General features: G+C 53.2%; 1 protein-coding gene across 38 annotated transcripts in view; it reads right to left on the bottom strand.

Moving 5' to 3' along the window:
* Positions 1-43: 43 nt before the first annotated feature.
* Positions 44-20,659, bottom strand: part of MADD (MAP kinase activating death domain) — a 39,834-nt gene continuing 19,218 nt past the window's right edge. For 2 of the 38 annotated variants that reach the window (XM_056801780.1, XM_056801778.1), the window contains exons 12-37: positions 20,452-20,645; positions 19,809-20,077; positions 19,484-19,623; positions 17,295-17,396; positions 16,016-16,075; positions 15,588-15,690; positions 15,196-15,382; positions 14,960-15,110; positions 14,210-14,416; positions 12,778-12,831; positions 11,756-11,856; positions 11,509-11,592; positions 11,037-11,195; positions 8,978-9,086; positions 8,582-8,644; positions 8,243-8,363; positions 8,028-8,133; positions 7,007-7,117; positions 6,334-6,441; positions 4,775-4,939; positions 4,582-4,654; positions 4,375-4,481; positions 3,065-3,073; positions 2,812-2,881; positions 1,190-1,236; positions 44-859 (exon numbers count right to left, since the gene is read on the bottom strand). In XM_056801780.1, coding sequence (XP_056657758.1) covers positions 752-859; positions 1,190-1,236; positions 2,812-2,881; positions 3,065-3,073; positions 4,375-4,481; positions 4,582-4,654; positions 4,775-4,939; positions 6,334-6,441; positions 7,007-7,117; positions 8,028-8,133; positions 8,243-8,363; positions 8,582-8,644; positions 8,978-9,086; positions 11,037-11,195; positions 11,509-11,592; positions 11,756-11,856; positions 12,778-12,831; positions 14,210-14,416; positions 14,960-15,110; positions 15,196-15,382; positions 15,588-15,690; positions 16,016-16,075; positions 17,295-17,396; positions 19,484-19,623; positions 19,809-20,077; positions 20,452-20,645 — 3,008 coding nt within the window. In that variant the 3' untranslated portion in view covers positions 44-751. The remainder of the gene's footprint in view (positions 860-1,189; positions 1,237-2,811; positions 2,882-3,064; positions 3,074-4,374; positions 4,482-4,581; positions 4,655-4,774; positions 4,940-6,333; positions 6,442-7,006; positions 7,118-8,027; positions 8,134-8,242; positions 8,364-8,581; positions 8,645-8,977; positions 9,087-11,036; positions 11,196-11,508; positions 11,593-11,755; positions 11,857-12,777; positions 12,832-14,209; positions 14,417-14,959; positions 15,111-15,195; positions 15,383-15,587; positions 15,691-16,015; positions 16,076-17,294; positions 17,397-19,483; positions 19,624-19,808; positions 20,078-20,451; positions 20,646-20,659) is intronic. The other 36 variants (XM_056801788.1, XM_056801787.1, XM_056801782.1 and 33 more) reach the window with 35 other exon arrangements.

Consider the following 20,659-nt stretch of genomic DNA (forward strand, 5'->3'; position numbering starts at 1 on the left):
GGGGAGGCCAGTGGGTCTAAGCAGGCGGCCAGGGAGCCAGGGGGACAGAAGGACGTTTATTTCCCATTCACATCCACGGCTGTACAGTGTCTATAAATAACGTGGAGTATTTACACCTGCCCACTCGCCGGCCACTGGCCCCTTCTCCCCTGGCCTCTGCACCCACGGAGGCAGATATTTACACCCGGCCCGGCCCTTCTCGGCCCCTTGGGTTCCATTCAGGCAGAGCAGCCAGGGGATGTGGGCCGAGGCAGCCCTCGCCACTCTCCAGTCCTTCATGCCAGGGAGCGCTCCGGGCGTTAATGGAGGGAGGTGGGGCCAACCTGCTCAAGAAAGAGAGTGGGGGGGGGGGGGGGCAGCCGGTCATCCCTTCCGCCAGCAGCCTGACCTCCACTGAAGGGAGCTATGTGAGGGGTCTGGGCAAGCCCTCCTGGCAGGGACAGGAGCCTGGAGGGCTAAAGTGCAAGGACACAAGGGGAGCACAAAGTACACAAGGACACACATGTGGCCACTCACGGCCCGCAGGGAGCGGGCAGGAGAGGGTCAGCTGGCCCCACCACACACGCACACACACACACACACGCACACGCACACACACGGCCAGAGCCCACACCGAGCAGGGAGAGGGCTTGCAGGGAACACACAAATATCTAGTCTCAGCGACAACACAACGGGCACTCCCGGGGAGCGAGAGCATGGGAGATGGCCCCGGGCAGGAGCAGGGGCAGGGCTGGCCGCCACGCTGCCCTGGTCAGCTCGAGACCGGCCGGGGAGGTTTGCTTCTGCTCTCGGCCTCCTTGCTCCGAGCGGCAGCCACATAGGAGAAGAGACACAACACCGAGTAGCAGATCTCATGGGCCTGGAGAGAGGCGAGAAAAGACGGTCGGCACCACAGCAGGGCCCCAGAGGCACGCATGCAGGGCCTGGGAGCGAGCGGGGGCCCTGGCTCGGCAGCGACTGGCACAGGCTCTCCTCCCCACAGGAGCTGGCCCTGGGAGAGGGGGCTGCTCTACGCGTTCCTCGGGGTGAGGGCTGGTTTCTGGCTTGGCCGCTCCTTGGCACCAGAAGTGACCTCTCCTTCCAGCTCGCTCATGCGTCCTGCTCCTAGCCGGGGCTCAGAGGGGCCCACCCCCCTCCTGCCTGAAGGACCCCAGCAGCAGCCTGGCGGGCAGGGAGGGCGGGCACTCACCATGGGCGTCTTGTACTTGTGGCTCACCACTTCTTTAGTTTCAGGAACTAAAACCGGGCGGGCAAGAGACAAAACAGAGAGTTCAAAACCGAGAGCTCCAGCTTGGGGACAGCAGCCCTGGGGGCCGGCGTTCCCCCCCCTCAGCGCCCCTCAAGGGGGCTGCGTCAGGCACCCAGGCTTTGGGTGCTGCAGGTGCTGTGGGGGCGGCCATGGAGCCAGGTCTGGGAAGCGACACATTCGGCTGGGGCTCCCTTGCCGGGAGAAGCCAGGGCCGCGCACCCCGCCAATGCCTTCTTTGCCCCTCTCCCCCAGATCCCTACACAAGAGCCCCGGGGCTGGAAGAAGAGTAAGAACAGAGGTGATGCTAAACCCACCAGCTTGGAATGGTTTCCTCCCCTGAGCGGTGGGAGTGAGCCAGGCCTGCCCGTGTGAGGGAGAGCGTCAGAGGGCTCTGGAGCAGACACACCAAGCAGAGGGCACAGGCGAGCGCAGCACCCAGGTAGTGGGGAGGAAGGGAGCGACAGGCAAAATACACACATGACCGCAGCCCAGAACGCAAGGCCGAGAATGGTCCCTGCTCCCACCACGCAGGGGCCACCGGGAACTGGGCCGCTCAGGCAGCCTCCACCAGGGCCCCTTGGGCCCAGGAGCAGAGGAGCATCCCCTGGTGCCAGCGATAGGGAGAGGAGCAGTAAGAGCTGCCCACACCTAGTCCTGGCCTGGGGAGGAGGCCTCCGGAGGGAGAAGAGGCTGCCCTGAGCCCTTCTCCCAAACTGGAGAGGAGGGAGAACACTCACAGAACCAAGGAGCCAGCACAGGGAGGAGGAAGGTTTGGGGGTATGGGGGGGGGAGAGAAAGGGAGAGAAGAAAGAGTCAGCAAATGTGCCTGCAGGGAGCCCCCTGCCCTTGGCAGGGCCTGAGGCAAGGGGCCAGGGGGCCAGCACGAGCCGAGATCACTTTACCTGCTGGAGAACGAAGGTTTTCATAGCAGCGATGAAGGGGCACAAGAGAGTGAAGCACACACACAGCAGGAACTCAAAGCCCAGGGTGACAGCTCCCTACTCCCTGCTCCTGGCCCTCACGCCTGTCCTGGGAAGCCCTGCTCGCTGGGCACCGGCCCCTGCCCCAGCTCCCAGCTCGCTTCTTCCCTCGGGGTCTCAGGGTCTCTCCTTTTCCTTACAGACTGGGCCTAGGCTCCAAGTCTCCCTCCCTCAGTCCCTTTCTAGAACAGACCTTTCTCGGCCTGAAAACTGAGTAAGGTGGGTGGGCAGAGCCACAGGCCAGGAGGGCTCCAGAAGGGTCCAGGTGGCAGAACCCATAGGCATTGGCCTGCAGCCAGAACTTCTGCTCACAGGTAGACAGGCAAAGGAGGCTGGGAGATGCTCCCTAGGCCCTTCCTCTTCCTTGCACTAATTCTCTAGGACTTGCCCCTGCCCCTGTTGCACAGGGCTCCAAGCTCTTCCCTGCTCTGCGGGCCTTATTCCCCTCCGACCTCCTCTCTCTGGGCTCTGTCCTGACCCTCAATCCCCTGGCACCTGCCCCACCGGCCCCTCCTCAAGCGCTCAGAGGTTTGAGTTACTGCCATGTGAGTCCAGACCTAAGAGCAAAAGAGTTGTAATTACCAAATTCCTCCAGGACAAAGACGCCTCGAACTGTATTGCACTTTTTAATGTGATTCAGCTCTATGAAAACCTGCAAAAGAGGGAGGGGGGAGCCGGCGTCAGGCCCCCGGCTCCAGGCCTGCCCCAAGAGCCCAGCCTCCCAGCGGCAGCCCCCCGCACACAGGAAAGACATTTCCCCAAGGGGGGAGAGGAGGATCCATACACACAACTCAAAAGGCTAAGAAGCGAAGAAGACAGCAGAAAGGACGTGTACCTTCCGCTCCTGGCCGGAGGAGAAAGCATGGGAGAGAAATGAAGTCGTTAGTTTTATTGGCCACCCCCGACCCTGTGGCCCCTCTGCTGGCTGGGCTGTGCCACCCATGCCCCTCCTTGGGCCCCTGAAGGCCCCCAGCCCACCACGCATCCTCCTCCGGCGCAGAGGGCTGATACAGGTAGAAGACTCCTCTCGGCCTGCGATGGGTCGGAAAGGGCTCTGGGGGTGCACGGGGGTGCAGCTTCCTGAGCTGCCTCCAACTTCAGCTGACTGGTCCCCATGTGGGAGAGGAAAGGAGGCTGGATGGACAGAAGTCAGGGCTCCATACCCCTTGGGCACGAGCCTCCATTGGCAGCCAGGCAGGGCACGAGCCTAATACTGGGGCCTAACGGGGATGAGAGGAGCCGTAAGCAGGACAGAGCAGCCGGGAACACCGGCTAAGTCTCGTTGGGCTAGAAGAGGAACACAGAGGGCCCCGATGCCAGGAGCTCTCTTTCCAGAATGCTCTGCAGCCTCCATGGGGATAGAGAAGTGTTCTGCTCCCAGACGGGTTCCCCCAAATCCCAAAATGAAAAGGGGCTGCCATTCTGGCTGGGCAATGCTGCTCTGAGGCTCCCCCTGAAATTGGGAGTGGCAGGTTCACCTCCCCTGGCAACCCCTGCCCACCCAGGCCGGCGGTGGTGGCACAGGGTCCCCTATGGCCTGGGGTCCCAGAGAAAGGGGCCGGCGGCTCAATAAGGAGGGATGGGAGACACTTGACTGAAGAGACAGATGCAGGGGCCCAGGATGCTGCAGAATGCAATTAGCTTAAGGAAATGGCCCTCGAAGAAAAGTAAGACTGTGTTAAAAGACCAAGAGGAAGAAGTCCCAGGCACTATAGGGGAGAGGCGCAGGGCGGGCGACTGTATCCCGACAGACGGACAGATGGACGGCCGGCCTGTGGAGTCAGGGATGGTTAAGGGAAAGGGAGGAGGGGGAGGCAAGAACCCACCACTGCTGAGAGGACAGACACGAGCTTCACACACGGAGAAAGGTGCCAGGCCACGCTCACGGACAGACCAGCACCAAGCAAAAGAAAAGGCCGGAGCCACAGAGCCAAGAGGGGTCAAGGGAGACGCTCCCCCTCACACTGCCCTCGGGAGCCCAGCCCGGGTCTCAGTTTTTCCCAGCCTGCTGCCCTGCTCCCCTGACTGCCCACGGTCAGCTGGGCCTGCTACTGGTGCCAGATGCCCCCTCTCTGTCTCTCTCTGTCTTCCCTGGTGTAGCCCTGCCCCTGCATTCAAGGCCTCCTGCCGCTCCTGCCAACCTACCTGGCTATGCATGAACTTAAGGTTGATCCCCTCCAGCGTAACCTGAAGCAAGCCACCCTCGCCCGTCCTCATGTCCTGCACTGGGAACTCACCGCCCAGCTCTGGACCTGTATCGAGGAAGGAGGCGGTCAGGCCCCGGGGAGCCCTTGCCGGGCTTCTGACACCCCCAAAAGGCCCCGCCTTGGCCTGGCACTGCCCGGGCCTCACCTGGCTTGGCACTGTGCTGTCGAGCAGCGGCGCGTTCCATGCTGTCCTTCACACAGTAATACAGCTCCCGACACTGCAGGAGGCACATGAAGGGGAGGTTAGATGGCTTCAGCCCCAGGGCTTGGACCCATCCCCACCCCCAGTGCCTGGCATCCCAGGAAGGGACTCCCCATGCCCTGCCAACAGCTAGCACCTTCTTGGTATAGAACTTGTTGAGCTGAGTCTCGGACCCGTTGCGTCTCCACAGACACAGCACCTTGGTCTTGGGGCAATAGGTCATGTTGATGAGCTTCTCATACCACCAGCGCTCAGACACCGTCCCGATGCTGCTGCGAAGGACCACACAGTCATCGCACACCTGTAGGGAAGGATGCAGCCACTCAGGGACCCCCACGGGCCGTCTCCCTCCCAAGGGAGCTGCCCCCCACACCAGGAACTGCCCTGGCATCCCTTGCCCCATCCCATAGCTCAAACACTCTACTAGGAAAGGGAGACACAGAGCACATGTAGACATCCCATCCTCCTGAGCCACCAGTGGGAAGAGCGGGCTCTTTCATCAAGCCACCAAGGTGGCTCCCTTTCACGCCAATGAGAGTTTATCATGGCGCACAGTTCTAGGAAATCTATGAGCTGCAAAGGACATAAGGGAGGCCTCATCCTTGTATTTCTAAGCCAATATCCTTAACAATCAGAAGAGTTTACTCTTCAGTAGAGCTGTGAAGTTGCTCTAAGCCAAGGACCCCCATGGCCCATCAAAAAGTTTTAATATTCAAGAAAATTTATGGTGGATTCCAAGAACCCTGTGGAGATCCACAATCACATAAAACAGCTAAATGGGAATTGAAAGCTTCCAAATTCTCTTCCCAGCCTGGGAAATGGGAAGAACTGCCCTGTCCCACACTCCATAATCAGTTAAAGAGCAATGATCCAAAGGCCCCGAGAGGCCAGAAGATGCTCAGAGAACCTGGCATGGCTCATTTTCTTAAAAGGTGCCAGTATGATTGTATGCATAAAGCTCAGGGGATGGAAGGGGCACCTGCTGCTGCCTACCACAGCTAGTAGGCTCTGGGCAATACTCTGAGAAGCCTCGAGCCTCTGGCCCTGTCAGCATGGTCAGCAGCTAACGAGCAAAGGACACAGCCATGTATGGAAACCCTTCCTGGGGAGGCCCACTTGAGGGGAAGCTGCTTCCAGGAGTATGACTTGGGCTTGGGGTGGGTAGGGAGGCAGCTTTGAGCTCTTAGCCCAGCTGGAGCGAGGGAATGGGGTTCCTAGCAACCGGGTCACAGGGGAAGTGCCTCCAAACCCACACTGAGCTAGCTTGCATCCCCTGGGGATACCCCACTGAGCAACCATACAGCAGGTATAGCCCGTCCACCAACCTGCCAGCCCCTTCTCTATCCCCATCAGCCCAGAGCTGGCATCTCTTTTTCAGGGCAGGCCCCCTCTATTTGATCTCTTCTGACTGTCATGAAAATCAAGTTGAATGAGCCAAACTGGAATGCTTTTATAACTTATTTAAATCCAGTGCAATTTGTGGAGAGTTATAATGGACTCCTGAAATCCCTAAGCAAAAAGAAACCAATCTATGATAAGAAATCTGTTTCCCCGGACAGACGCAGCTCATTAGGCCACCAGGCAGGTAATTTTGGAAGAGCGGCTTTCTAGCTTCTTTTTGACAACATGGACAAAGTCCCCTGGCTTCCTGGTTGGAAGATTTCTATTTATTCTCTGTTTCAGGCCTGCACCCACCTCCATGAAGAAGATATCACCACTGGTGTCCGTCCCTGCATGCACCACGAACGTCTGTTTCTTGATGTGACGGCTGCCACTTGGCTGGAGAGCCAGGTCCCGTCCATTCTAGTGGAAGAGATTTCTTTTAGGGACAGTCCTCAGGTCCAGTTAAAGAGGACCCTGGCCAGTACTGGAGCCAAAAACGGCCCCTCCTCAGCACAATCTCACTGCAAGCTCCCATCTGAAGGGGCATCTCAAAGAGAAGAGTTTCTACCATCGGACAAGGTATTTTTTAAGATCTATGTTCTTGAGCTAAGGTCTTCTGCCCCAGATCAGAACAAACTAATACACCTGAACCCAATGGGATTGCCTGGATCTCCACAGGGGAACATGCCAAGAGGAAGGCTCTCTTAACCCAGAGCCCACAAACTTGCTTTTTTAATATTCTCATCTCTGTGTTTCAATTTGGATGATTTCCTTTGTAACCCTGTTCATTTAAAAACCATATTCCAAGAAGAGGCCCCTTCCTAGGCTTCCCTGGAAGGGTCCAGGATACAGACAAGGTCAAGAAGTCCAGCTCCCCAAGTTCCTCCCCTCTAAGGCCCTAAGAGCAGAGCTATCTGCCTTTCTCAGATATAAGAGGATGAGGATCGTAAAGAAAGGCCTATGAGATTACACAGGATGTACTCACCAGGCTGGCCAACTGGTCTAACACTTCGTTTATCTGCTGGCTGTACACAAGCCCAATATGCGACTTCCCCATCAGGCGTCTCACCTTCTTCCGAATGTCATTCTTATTTACCTAGGAAGCCAAAGAGGACCTTGTTAGGAGAGGTCAGTTCCAACCAACCACCTGTCCACTTCTCTGGAGGGGAAAGGGAAGGACTCACATGAGAGTCTACATCCCCACAACCAAGAGAAGAGCAGAGCCCAAGCCCACTCTGGAGAAGGGCATTCTGCTTCTGCCAGAGCAAAGGAAGCTTGAAGACAGCCCTGAGAAGGCCACAGCACTGAGGCAGAAACACTTACTTTTTCCTTTTTTTAAACCCTTACCCCATTTTAGAACTGATTCTAAGTAGTGATTCTAAGGCAGAAGAGCGGCAAGGACTAGGCAATGGGGATTAAATGTCTTGCCAGAGTTACACAACTAGGAAGTGTCTGGGTCCAAATCTGAACCCAGGACCTTTCATCTCCAGGCCTGGTTCTCCATTCAATGAGCCACACTTTCACTGAGAAGTAAGTGTCCCTTAGAGTCCTGGCGTTCTCTGGACTCCGTCATAGTTGGCTGAGATACTGAAGAAGAGTGCTCATCACTTTCAGGGCTGCCCACTCCCCCTTGGCAGGCCTCTGTACTTGGCTTCAGACTGCCCCAGCCAAAAGGATGGCTACAGTCAGATGATCTGACTTGATGGACAGAGTGTACAGCGGCCTAGAGTAGGCCCGGCCCTTCCAGGAGCAAGAGTAACAACACTAGGGGCAGATAGGTGGCTCAATGAATAATGTCAGACCTAGAATCTAGAGGACCTGGGTTCAAATTTGACCTCAGACACTTTCTGGCTATGTGTGCCTGGGCAGGTCACTTAACCCAGAGTGCCTAACCCTTGCGGTTCTTCTGCCCTGACATTGACACTAGTATTGATTCTAAGACAGAAGATAAGGGTTTAAACAAAAAAGGAGCAAAGCTTAAGTGGTCCAGAGTCTGTGACCTTCACCTTCATCAGAAGCATGTAAGAGATGAGGTTGTTCAAAAGTGTGGCCAGCAATCGATCTTCATCATCCTCCAGGCGCTTCCGGTCATGTTCTCCCAGGGACAGGTACCTGCCCAAGCAAGAAGAGATGAGTCAGCCTGAGAGAAGAGAAGAGCCTCGCACCAGGGCAGGAAGCAAGGAGAATCTGAGTTTGGGTGGTCCAGACTGTGGTTCTGTACCTGTCGATCATTTCCTGAGGTCCCTGATCCATGCCCATTCCTTCTCTCTCCAACATCACAGCATCAAGGAAGGCATCTTCCCAGAACTGCATCTGGTCCCACAGGGTAGAACGTTCTTTACCTGAATACCAGAGAGGCCACTTGGTATGGCTCCTCGGCCACCGGAAAGAGCATTCTCCAGTGACAGGAGCATCTCAAACCCCAAGGGAGAAAGGGATACAGGACTCTACCCCAAATTCATGGCATGGCTGCCACCTGTCCCAGCTGCCTCTAAATGAGGCCAGTGCCCACCCCCACCAGGAAGGGGAAAAGACCCAGCACACGAGGGAAAGCAGTTACTCATAGAGAAGGTCTCCATAGCTGCATCCTCTAACTGGTCCCACATGGATCCTTTGTCCCTTCCTACCAAGTTAGCAGCAGGAAGGGACATGGCAGCAAAGGAGGGAATGGAGGAAAAGAGAGAGAGACAGGACGTCGGTGAACACCAAAATCTAGCATGCTCATTCAGGACCACTCACGGCTCATTCCTTCCTACCCCAGCAAGCTGTGTGCCTTCAAATACATCAGCACTGCATGCCACCCAAGGTCAGCACAGGCTTGGGCAGCCGTACCAGCTCCCAAAGAACTGATCCATTGAATGGCCTCCATGCCCAACAGAACACAGACCTCATCATTCGTGGCCCTGATTAGCCTGTCTGAGCCTGGCCTTCCCAAGGCAAGTCTGCCTCCACTCACCTAGGAGACCCTCATAGAGGTAGACACGCTGGCTCACATCTTCAAAAGGACGAACAGGGCTGCCCACTGCTTTCTCCTTTGTACCTGGCTTCAGACTGTGGGCTTTGCCCTGCAAAGGAAAGACTGGAGATTAGCTGTCACTGATGTGGGCACACAAATAAACCCGCAGACCAGTAAGACCTGTCAATAGGTCTATTACTCTAAATAGCCCAGTAACTGCTTCTTCCCTGCTCTCTCTTGGGTCTAACCAAACCAGTTGGACCACGCTAGTTCCCATTACTGTCATTTTACATCACTTAAAGTTTCAATTCATTTGTTCCTTCTCAGCATTCTTCAGAGGAATACCTTTGAAGGAATACCTGACTCAAGGAAAAGCCAGATCGGTTTCCTATAACATTAACAGGAATATCACCATATTCCTTCTCACAATATTCCTTACCAGTTAGAGAAAGGGAAGGAATGAAACCGAGGCAGACAGAGAAAAAGCAATTTACCTAGGGTAATGTTGCAAACCAATGACAAAGCTACTCCCCAAGACCCTATCTCTCAGTTTCCGGCCTTGTAGTCCATTTCCTAAATAATGATGACTCAGTATTACTGATTTTGAGTTAAGATCAACTCTTCAAAAGGTTTGGCAATTGTTCTCAATAAGCCAACCTCACAAATAGCTGATGTGTACCTGCCCCACAGCAAGGAAGAATTTCATGAGAGGTGCAATGACAGAAATAGCCAGAAATCCTTCAGGGTTCTTGCTAGATCGCTGGATACACCATTTGTCTTATGACGCCACACTAGCTAAATTCTAACTCTTCACATACGAGTTATGGGAGGACATGAAATGCTCAGTAAAACCAGTTGGATTAGATTCAGGGAAAGACAAGCCCCATCCATTTGTATAATTCTGTTGGCTTGCAAGGCTATTCCCCGCCCTCAGCTGCAGGGTAATGGCATCTTCTTTTATTAACAGAACATATACAGAAGGCCCTGCAGATGGAAATGATCACCACTATTAATAATTGATTTCATTTAAATGTCATGTGTTAGCCTCCCCACAGACCAAGAGTCACCAAAGCATGAGGTTCCCTAGTGATCTCCTGTTCCCATTTCTGACTGACAAAATGGCAATGTACTGGAGCATTAAATTCAATAACCTTGCTGCTAAAGGAGAAACTATGCTTGGAAAAGGCAGCATGGCCTCGACAGGCACAAGAAAAATCAATTAAACTCCAGCCAGGCTCGTGTCTTTACGTGGGGCCAAAGGCAAGCCCCTTTTACCTTCCAGGGCTTTACACCTTTACCTGTCAAAGAGAATATCAACAATGATCTATCTCAACGAATTGACAGAAATCATTGAAACAAGGGATCCTCAGTTTCCATTTTGGTAGCCTTTTCTTTGTCCCCCCTAAAGCTTAGAACAGTGCAAGGCACATAAGAAGTTAATAAATACTTGCTGACTGAGTAATACTCTACCAAAGTGTAAAGCAATTCAGTTCTGGCCTTGTTATTACTACTGACTAGACCTAAGCGAGCACTGTCTTGATATTAGGGCAGTTGCTTTAAGTGTTTCAGACATTGGCATTATTATTATTACATGAGCGAATAAACCCTTCTCAAAGTGGGCTAAGTGTCCAAGGGATTGAAGAGAATGTTCCATATCAGTGGCATCAAATTCAGCTAGAAACAGGGCCCTGTGGCCCTGTGTAGAAAAGGAACCTGTGAGCCACATCTGACTTCGTTTTAAAATGTGATCTTAGCTATAATTTATGATGTTTGGATTTACTTTGTTAAATATTTCTCAATTATATTTTAATCTGTTTCAAGCCACATTTGGCACTGTTGTTGGCCACAAGTTTAAAACCTCTGCTCTAAAAAAACCCAGATAATGAATTCATATGATTCTGTGAGGGAAAAAAAAGCCTGAAGAAAATTCTCTTTAAAATCCACTCTTAATTTTACCAAAGATATCCACAGGCCTGGCTCTGGCTCTTCCTAACTCACGTTTTGTTTTTCCCTCCCAGACAAAAGATATGGTCTTTCCTGGACAGAAAAGAAAGCTTACAAAGATGGCGCCTGAGGCAGAGTTGGTCTCAATTTCGCTGTCAGACACAGTGCCACGAAGTCCTGCCAAATGGGCACTACCATCTCCACCTGGTCCATCACCTGCATTGCTGCTCAGGTCACTGTCTGCTCCCAATGTCTCTCCAGAACTGTTACTCACCTGGGAGAGAAACAAGCAGTAAGAGATGCGCTCCAAGGCCAAAAAATCCTCTAACAAGGAACCAAGAATTTCTTAGTTGCAGGAACTCTACGTAGTCACTCCAAAGTGTTAAGGGCTCCCAAGGGTACTTTGTTATTTATAAAATCCTAAGTGTGGGGGTCTCAAGGTCTGGTCCCAAGCCAGACAGACCTTTCCATGAACAGGCAGGACCAGAGTAGAAATCCTGTTGATCTGAAACTAGGGAGAGTCTCTAAAGGAAAGCAAGCCTTCCTCTATTGCCTACACCCAAGATGCCAGTGTGGTGTTCCCCTACCACAGTGCTAACTTCAGAATCCTGGCTTGTGCTTCGGATCATAACTGCTGGGCCTATACTAGTGGTGGATTCCAGCTCACTTCTCTGAAACGAGAGGAAAAAAAGACAAGGCTTAGCAAATTATCTGTTCTACCCCTGTCCCCTTAAGAAGGGCTTGCTTCCCTTTTGCCCTCCCTCCTAGGACAGGTCACATAAGAGGGCTGAGATGGCAACCTAGATCCAGCCCCCCAACAGAGCTATCACGAACCTGAGAACCAGACATCAGGCTCACACCACTGTCTGCACTGATCTGCGACTTTCTCTCATCTGTCTCACCCAGGTCAAAGACAGGCTTAATTCCTTCAGGCCCTGAGGAAAAGGGGAGAATATTTGGTTACTCAGGATGCATGGACCAGGGAAAAAGAGGCAGAGATAGCAGAATAGGCTGGTTTCAGAACTGTTCAGCAAGTCCCAGTCACCTTTCCATGGGCTACTTTCCTGGATGCACAGGCCCCCAGATGCCTTACAAATCAAATGAAGCATCAAACCTGTCTCCAAGGGGCTCTGGGATCCTCTTCTTACTCTGGGTCATCCCTTGGAAAGCCAGCCCCAAACACAAAAAGCCCCACAAACAAATGTGGAAACCACACACCACTGCACTCACAGCTTGAATTCCACTGGTGGCAAACTGGTAAGTCCCCCAGTGGCTCCCAAGCGAATGTCTGAAGGGGCTTAAGAAGGTAATGCCCAACGAGACAAGAAACAGCAGCTGTTTCACTGGGACATTTCTCAGTCTCCTCCAAGTCTCCAGAGCTAAGACAAAGGCCACCCACACTCCCTCTTCCTCCCACCCCCGACAATGGGATGGCGGAAGGACAGAATGACAGAAAGCAAGAAAGCACCCCTAGGCAAGGCACCAGGGAGGGAGGTGCAGCTACAGACTCAACACAGGAGGGGCAGCACCCATCTCTGCCAACTGGGCCCAGAGGCCTTCTCGTAGGTGAGGGAGATGCCATCCAACAAGGGACTGAACAAGCGAGCATTCTCCCTGCGGGCACAGAGAACTAGGTTCCCAGGGTTTACTCAAAAGGAACTCTAGCTATGAGGGGGAGGAGGGGTCTCCAGGCCTCATACCTGTAATCCACACACCACCTACCTGCTCACACTTATTCCAAATATCCCCTAGAGCAAATTTGGATAGGGTTGACGCAGTAAGCCTGCTCCAGCTGGGCCTGGGGAGTTGGCAGGTATGGGGGACTTTGGGACAGGGAGGGGGCGTTTGTTCCTTACTCTGTTTGTCCAAAGCTTTTTGTTTTTTCACTTCCTGGTGCTTGTTCCACAATTCTACCCCAGATGCAATGCAAGCAGGAGAGAAAGACAGAGAGAGTCAGAGGCCAGTCAGACGGGTGGAATGGAAACCCACCCCACCCCAGGAGATCCAGGCCGGGGTACGGCATTCCAAATCGAGTCCCAATGCCTCTCCACACTCTAAAAAACTGTGGAGGGCACCACGTTTCCAGTCCTAACCCACCGTAGGTAGTCGGGTCCATGTCTTGGGTGGGAAGGGTGTGAAATCGCCTTTTTAGGATGAGGTAAGTTTTAGACTCAGTTTGGAGGAAACTGTCACTTTAGGCAACACACAAAGCAATGAAAAATGGAAAGTTTTTGAGAGCATGAATGCAAACATGCTTCACTCCCTGCTGTCTTTGGGACAGATGGAGGCCCGTTTATTGGTCCTGACCAATCCCCCTGGCTGCTGGCAATAGAGCTTCCTACTCCTGGTCTATCCGGGCCCTCCAGAAGCCTCAAAGCTAGTCCTCACTCCTCAGCTGACCTAAGAGCTCAGACTGATCCTTAGGCTGAGCGTTCCAGATTGTCTGAGTCTGACAGCATGACAAGAGCTACGGGAGAGCTAGAGAAGAGAGCTCTGACCTCACTCTTCAGGAGGGCTTCCTCTCAGGAAACCTCGGCGGAGACGAGCCACACACTGAGTTGCCACCAGGCAAGGCCGAGCACTGACTAGACCTGAATTTTATCCAGTCACTTTCTAGTGATAAAGCAGCAACTACTAAGGGCTGAGACAAGTAGTTAAGCGACAGCATGAAGTGTCTAGTCCAGGGGCCCAAGGCCTCGGCAGCTCAAGGCTGGTGGTCGGCACGGTAGTCCGCAGAGAGCTCCCCCCGCCTTGCTAAAGGCTCCCTCTCCTGCTCTTATGGGATCAGAGAACTAGCAGAGCATCGAGGCCAAACTGGCTCAGAACACTGCTCTTTGGAGGCCGAGGCCAAGGATGCAGAGGGCTGTGAGGGCTGCCGGACAGGCCCCCTAGGAGTCATCCCTGAGCGTCCCAGAGGGGAATAAAATGAACTCCGGAGGCCCCAACACCTTCTTCACTCTGGACACATTTACAAAGTCCCTCACGGCTTTCCAGGACCCTCCCGACTACAGAAATGAATGTTCCAATGCCAAGGAGACAAGCAAGTCAGATGGGCAGCACAGGCTCCTACCTTGAGCCTCCCCTGCCCACCATCTAGGTAGAGCCCGGTTGTGGGAAGGGACAGAAGGAGGCTCAAAGGAGGAAGGGGCAAGGAGTCATGACTAGGTGAGCCTTCCTCTGAGAAGCAGAGTGTGGGAAAGACAAGGACAGAGTTTGGATGGAGTATGGGCACAGAAGGAAGCCTGGGAAGCCAGCACCTGTCTGCTGCACCTGCACAGCAATACCCACCAATAGAGGCCACAAAGTTCTCTTCCTTTAGGCTTCTGGTGTCCAGCTCCTTGGGGCCCCTTCCTGTGGCACTCGGTGCCCGAGGCCCCAACTGGGGAACCCTCAGCTGGGCCATGGCCTTCGGGTCTCCCCGCCCAGTCAGGCCTGGATCCTTGCCAACTGGCGTGCTCACACTGTCTGTGGGACTTCTCTTCCGTTTATCCGGCTCTGCGGAAAAGAACACCAAGGTAAACGAAGGAGGAGGAAACAGCAGTGATGGAGGCAGGGAGGAGAGGGAGGAAACAGCTGGCACATTCTTCCTGGGCACAGTAAACAGAGTCAGCTTCTCAAGGCTGTGAATGGTCTCCTTCTGAGAATGATGTGGGCAGCAGGCTATAGTGGCTACAGAGTTCAACCCAGAGCCAGAAGCCCAGAGTTCAAGTCCTGCCTCTGACACCTCCTGGACAAGTGACCTTCATCAAGTCACGGCTTCTCAAGTGTCTCCGGTGACCCGAGGAGGTGCCGGGCTGTGGGGCTCTTGAAGAGGAGGAGTTCCTGTATCCACACGCTCCAGGCCTGATCCCTGGGAGCGCCCTCTGACTCTCTGGATCCCAAGAGACAAAGATGGTCCCTGGCCCCAGGAGCACTCAGCCTAACAGGTAGGCCACCCTCTGATGATGACATGAGCTGGAGAAGGGGCTGCCAGGAAGTAAGCCCACGAGGGGGCTGGGCCAGAGCCTCCAAGAAGGAGAGGAGCAGCAGGCACCTTACCTTTGCTGTAGTAGTGGGTCTGGGCGATCTCCAGGAGCCCAAAGGTGCTGGCCATGCCGCCAAGGCCAGCGTTGGCATAGGACTGCTCCAGGCTCAGCACCATGCACTTGAGCAGGTCCAGCATCCCCTTGTAGACCTTGCGGCTTATCTCCTGGGGCGACAAGGGCAGGGCTGGGATCGGCCGCTCCCTGGGCTCAGCTTCCCTCCCCCCAGCCCCCCAGCCCCCACACACTGACCACATCAGGGATAGTGTCCTGCGGGGCGCCGTCCTCAGGAGGTGCCAGGCGGTTCAGCTTGCTCAGGACAAAGCCTCGGAGCTGCTCGCTTTCCAGCAACCTTCTCACCTTCTTCACGCTGAGCCAGCCCACTCCCTGGCCATCCAGCACACTGTGAACTACCTCCTTCAGGAACTGCTGGTTCTCACTGGGGGGGAAAGGCATCTGTAGAGGCTGGCCGTGCTGCTGGCCCCCCAGCCCAAGGTGGCCCACTCACCTGACAGCCTGCATGCCAACTCCCCACATGGACTGAGCAAACACTGGCCCCTGCCCGGGGCACCCACAGGGCCAAGCCTCTCCCCTGTCCCTTCCCTCCCCCGTGAAGGCCCTCCAGACTCCTCACCAGTCCTTACCTGGAATTGCTGGCCCGTCCCTGCGGCGACGGAGACTCCCTTTTCACCGTGGGGCTATGCTTGATGACCGATGACTTCTGATCGACCAAGGCTCGCCGGCCCCCTACAGCCGGGAAAGGAGGAGCGAGATGGGTCACTAGGGCCGAGCAGCCGGGCTCCACACCCGTTCCTGGGAAGAGCCGCTGGGCTGCGGCCCCGGGCATCGTACAGAGGCAGAGACCAGCCAAGGGCACGTGGACGAAGTGGGGACGGAGCCCAGGCCACTCCCCATGCATGTCCCAGCACCAGCGGCACGCCGTGGGCAAGCAGGAGGCGTCATGGGGGACGGGAGGAGACAGGCTGCTCGCCCCGCGCGTAGGGTGGCCCCCAGGCAGGCACAGAAGATGCTGGGAAAAGAAGGTCATGCACAGCTCGCAGGCAAGACCCACCTTCACCGCTCCCGGGGCCGGCTTCAGTAACAATCTCCATTAGAGTATTTAGCCCAAATACTGGGACATAAAAACACAATTAGTAGCTGCACCACCACACCCCGACCCCTACACCCCTCGATGGAGCAGTGGCCAGAGATCTGCCAGGGCTGTGGGGAGGCCTGCCAGGGCTGCCCCACTCGGGAGCCTCCCTGCAGGGCCCGAGAGCCGGCCGGGCCAGGACTCGACGCCAGCAAGCCTGGCAGCTCCAGGCCCCAGAGCCACATGCTGGGAGGAAGAGAGATGGCTGATGGGCACGAAACCCCGGACAGACCCCTAGCAGGAGAGGAGGGGTGGGGAGTAAGCGAAGCGGATGGAGGTGGAGCTTCACCATGCAGCCAGAGTCATTCGCTTCCGTCTTCTTCACATGTGTGAAATGGCAAGCCAAGAACATGAAGGATTCCCTTCCTCCCCTGGCGCACCCAGGCCCAGAAGCCCCTTCTCCCCACTCCCCGCTGTCTCCTCCCCAACAACAAGCCCAGAGGCCTTCTGAGGGTAAAAGCCCAGTTCAGGGACACGTCACATCCCTTCTCGGTCTGCCCTAGCCAGTGTCCCAAGCACAGCGCCCGGACCCTAGGAAGCCCCCAGGCCCCCTGGGGCTCCGACAGCCACCGCTGCTACTTATCAAACGCCAGGCCTCCCTGCAGCTCCCAGCAGGCAAGAAGCCCAACCAGTGGGCCTCTGGGCCTTCTCGGCAGCCCTGGCCCTGGGCTCCACCCTCCTCCCAAGCTGGCTCCTCTGAGGCTCTGCACGGGAGGTTTGGCCAAAATATCGATCGGATAATAATGATAGTAACAGCGTTTATATAGCACTTCAAGGTTTCTACAGCACTTGGCAGCCTTGTCAGGTACATAACATTATTATTATTCCCACTTATGGCCAAGCAAACTGCAGCTGAGATCTGGTAAGTGACTTTCCCGGAGTCTGAGGCAGGCCTGAACTCAGGGTTCCTGACTCCACATGGGGCACTCTGTCCACAGGAATGCTCACAGCATGCCAGGCACTGCGCCAAGTGCTGGGGAAACGAGGGCTGCTGTTAGCCAGAGCAGCCGCCATACCCCTGCCAGGGCCTTGGCCCCAATCAGAGCAGAAGTCCTATATTCCCACAATGCCTGATGGGCAGAGAAGGATGCGAGTATTCACAAGGGGAGACGGCAGCCAGACAAAATGGCCCGGGATACCCAGAACTCCGACCGGCACCCGAACCCCCAGGACCACCCTGAGGTATCTAATGTATTACCTTTGAGACTAGGGAAGGGTGTGGCCTTATCTCGGGCCCCTTTGGTGGGCAGTGCCAGGCTGGAGAGGCTGAAGCTGGTGCTATGGTTCCGGTACAGGCTACCTACAAGGAAGAGAGTTAGAGCCAGGGGTCAAAAAGATCAAGGATTGTGGCATCATACATTCATGGCTCATAATATATTAAGCAACCCTCTTCCCCAGCCCATGATCGCCACTCTCTGAAACAGCCCAAATTCCTCCCTTTTCCAAATTCAGTCCAACCTCCAAAGTCCAGTTAGCCTTATCCATTATTGTCTACCCCAGTATTTCTCATCTATCCTAAAAAAGGGCAGGCCATATGGAAGCTCTATTTGAGTCCATCTACTCTGGTGCTGTTTACCACAAAATAGACAATTGTCTTTGGCTTCACCTAAAACCACCAATGAAATCTCTTCTACCACTGGGATACAGGAGAAGCGATTAGAATGCCAACGATTCTAGATGAAGGACTGTCCTGGTATTGGATTGCCTTCCCAACAGCACCCTGTGTTTGGGTTTACTTTCCAAATCAACTATCAACTACAAATATGCATAATATCTCTTCTTCATATACCAAACAAGGGTTGATACATCTTCCAAAGTCATTAAAGACTTCCTCACCAGGCGAAGGAAGAACAGAGCATTTCCCCAATTGATAAATGGTCAAAGAATAGGAACAAACCATTCTCAAAATAAAAACTGCCAACTATAGACCACCATATGAAAGAATGGGGTAAGTAAATAAGCATTTCTATAGCACCAGACCCAAATCACCAATAAGAATAGAAATGAAAATCAAAGCAACTCTAAGTTTTCACTTTCCTGCAAATTGGCAAGGATGATAAAGAGTGGAAAGAGCCAATTGTGGAGGGACCATAGGAAGGGAGCCACGCTAATACACTATGAATTACTCTAAGCATTCTGGAGTGTAATTTGGAATTCTGCTTCTAACAAGATCAAAAAATGTACACCTTTAACCCAGAGATCCTACTGCTAAAAACATATCCCAAGGAAGTCAAAGAGAGAAAGGGAGGTCCCGTGCACTTTTTGTAGTTGTGAAGAACTGAAAGCAAAAAGATGCCATCAGCTAGGAAATGGCTAAACAAATTGAGACAAATGACAGTGATACAATATTACCACACCATAAGAAATGGCAAAGATGAAGAATTCAGGGAAGCATATGATCACTCATGCGAATTTATGTAGTTAAATAAACAGAACCAGAGAACAATATACACAAAGAACTAAATACTAGGTAATTTTAATGGCCAAGCTTGGTTCAGAGAAAAATTGAGAAGTATTGACTGTATGCATGGAATACCATCATATATGGTACATGGGTTGGCTAGTTTTAAACCCTTACCTTTTGTCTTGGAATCAGTACCAAGTATCCATTCTAATGCAGAAGAGTGGTAAGGGCTAGGCAATCAGAGTTAAGTGACTTGCACAGGGTCACACAGCTAGGAAGTGTCTGAGGCCACATTTGAACCTAGGTCCTCTGGATACCAGACCTGGCACTCTAACTATTGTGCTATCTAGCTGCCCTAATCCCTTCCTTTATTAGTTTTTGTTATAAAGGACTGGCTTGCTGAGTAGAGAATAAGGAAGTAGAAAGGAAAGGAATATATTCAGAAATGAAGGTGATTTAAAAAAAACAGATATTATGAGATTTTTAAAAGAAAAAGAAAGAGCTGGGTTTATCCAGGTCCAACTTAGCTAACGTGCCTTCACCTGGCAAAAGACATTGATGACCATAGCTATGGAGATGTCTCCTTTCCATATCTACCTTGGGTAAACATGTGGCCATCTTGTTTTCAGTAAACTCCAAAGGTACAAATGAACAGATCAATCAATGAATGGAAAAAGACCTTCATTGCTTATACGCCAAACATGGCAGGGGCCATGTCTTCTCTGCCTTCCACTGGGCTCCACTTAGCTCCCCTGTCCCCTAGAACAGTGCAAGTCTAGCTATCTATTGTGGTCCTAGAGTATCACCCAAATTCTACTGACAAGATTCCATATGACCTTAGGCACAAGCAGGGCCCATCCATGAATATAGGGAATGGGACAGAGGAGGAATTCAATCTAATTCAATTCAATCAACAAATATTAAGTAACTCTAAATAGGGCAAATGCATTTAGAAAAAGCTCCACGGAGCTCATGGCACTTACTTGCAAAAGACATGATGCCCCCAAAGCCCTCATTGCTGTTGTTAGAGACAGTGGAGTTGGGAGAACTTGCCCGAGAGTCTGACTCTGCATCAGAATCGCTCGCCAACTTCAAGCTATTAGGCCGCAGCAGCTTTGAAGCCCTTGAAAACACACAGTAGCATTTGTCAGCTGTGGTCCAAGGTGCTTCACCTTTGGAGAAGGGTAGACCCTAGATAGATTGCCCCAACCAACCCTCTCCTACTGACCCCCAAGCCCTGCTCTGGGAAGAAGGCCCTTCAGCAAGCTCTGTAGTGTGCATGCCCCAAAGTATAGGCCAAACTCTTACCTATTGCCATTGAGGTTTTGGTTAAATCGTGGGGTATAACTCTCCTCCTGCTCATCATCGTCTTCATCTTCCTCAGTGGGAAACCCATACTGAGGTTCAAAGTATGGATTGTCATAGTCACGCCTACGCCCCATTCCCTCTGAGGGGCCGCCACTCTCTGCCTCACGCTTATCCAGGCTTAATTTGCCAAAACTTGGGGGCAAAGCACGAAGTGGGTTGGAGAATCCTGTTGCTGTTTTGTCATCCATCTCTGTAGAATCAGCAGACTCCTAAGGACCAAGTTACACAAGCTCTGGTCAGTGGAGTGTAGCTAAGCCTTCTTACCAGGAATCAAGGCAGGCCCAAACAGGCTCCTAACCTCAGGGCTTTGATAGGAAATACTTACAGGGAATGGTCTCTATGACATCCCCACCCTAACTACATTTCTTTCCCAAAGATCTGTGGAAATGGAGCTTCAATCACAGACTTAATAGTAGCCTTATGACATCAACCTAGAAGGAAAATTGCTTCTGGTAGTAGTATTTCAAGCTTTAGCACACACACAGGGAGAAAAGGGATGAGTAAGGCCCAGTCCAAACTGAGAAAGGTACTAGGGAATGGCATTTTCCACCAAGATTCGCTGTTCCTCTGCCCTCCTACTCACAGGGTTGGCTCCATGAATGATGGTACTGGGACTGCTGCTAGCCGTGGTGCTGGAGCTGGAGCGAGGCTGGGGGTTGTCCTGGGAATTCTCACTATCTGGACCAGGTTCGTCCAGATCACCCTGGCTTCCTTGCAGCTCATCAAATGCCACCTCACTGGCATCACCCAGTGCCGCATGTGTTAGTGGATCCACATCTACAAAGATTCCA

Source organism: Monodelphis domestica, chromosome 6 (genome assembly GCF_027887165.1).
Source record: "Monodelphis domestica isolate mMonDom1 chromosome 6, mMonDom1.pri, whole genome shotgun sequence".
Lineage (NCBI taxonomy): Eukaryota > Metazoa > Chordata > Mammalia > Didelphimorphia > Didelphidae > Monodelphis > Monodelphis domestica.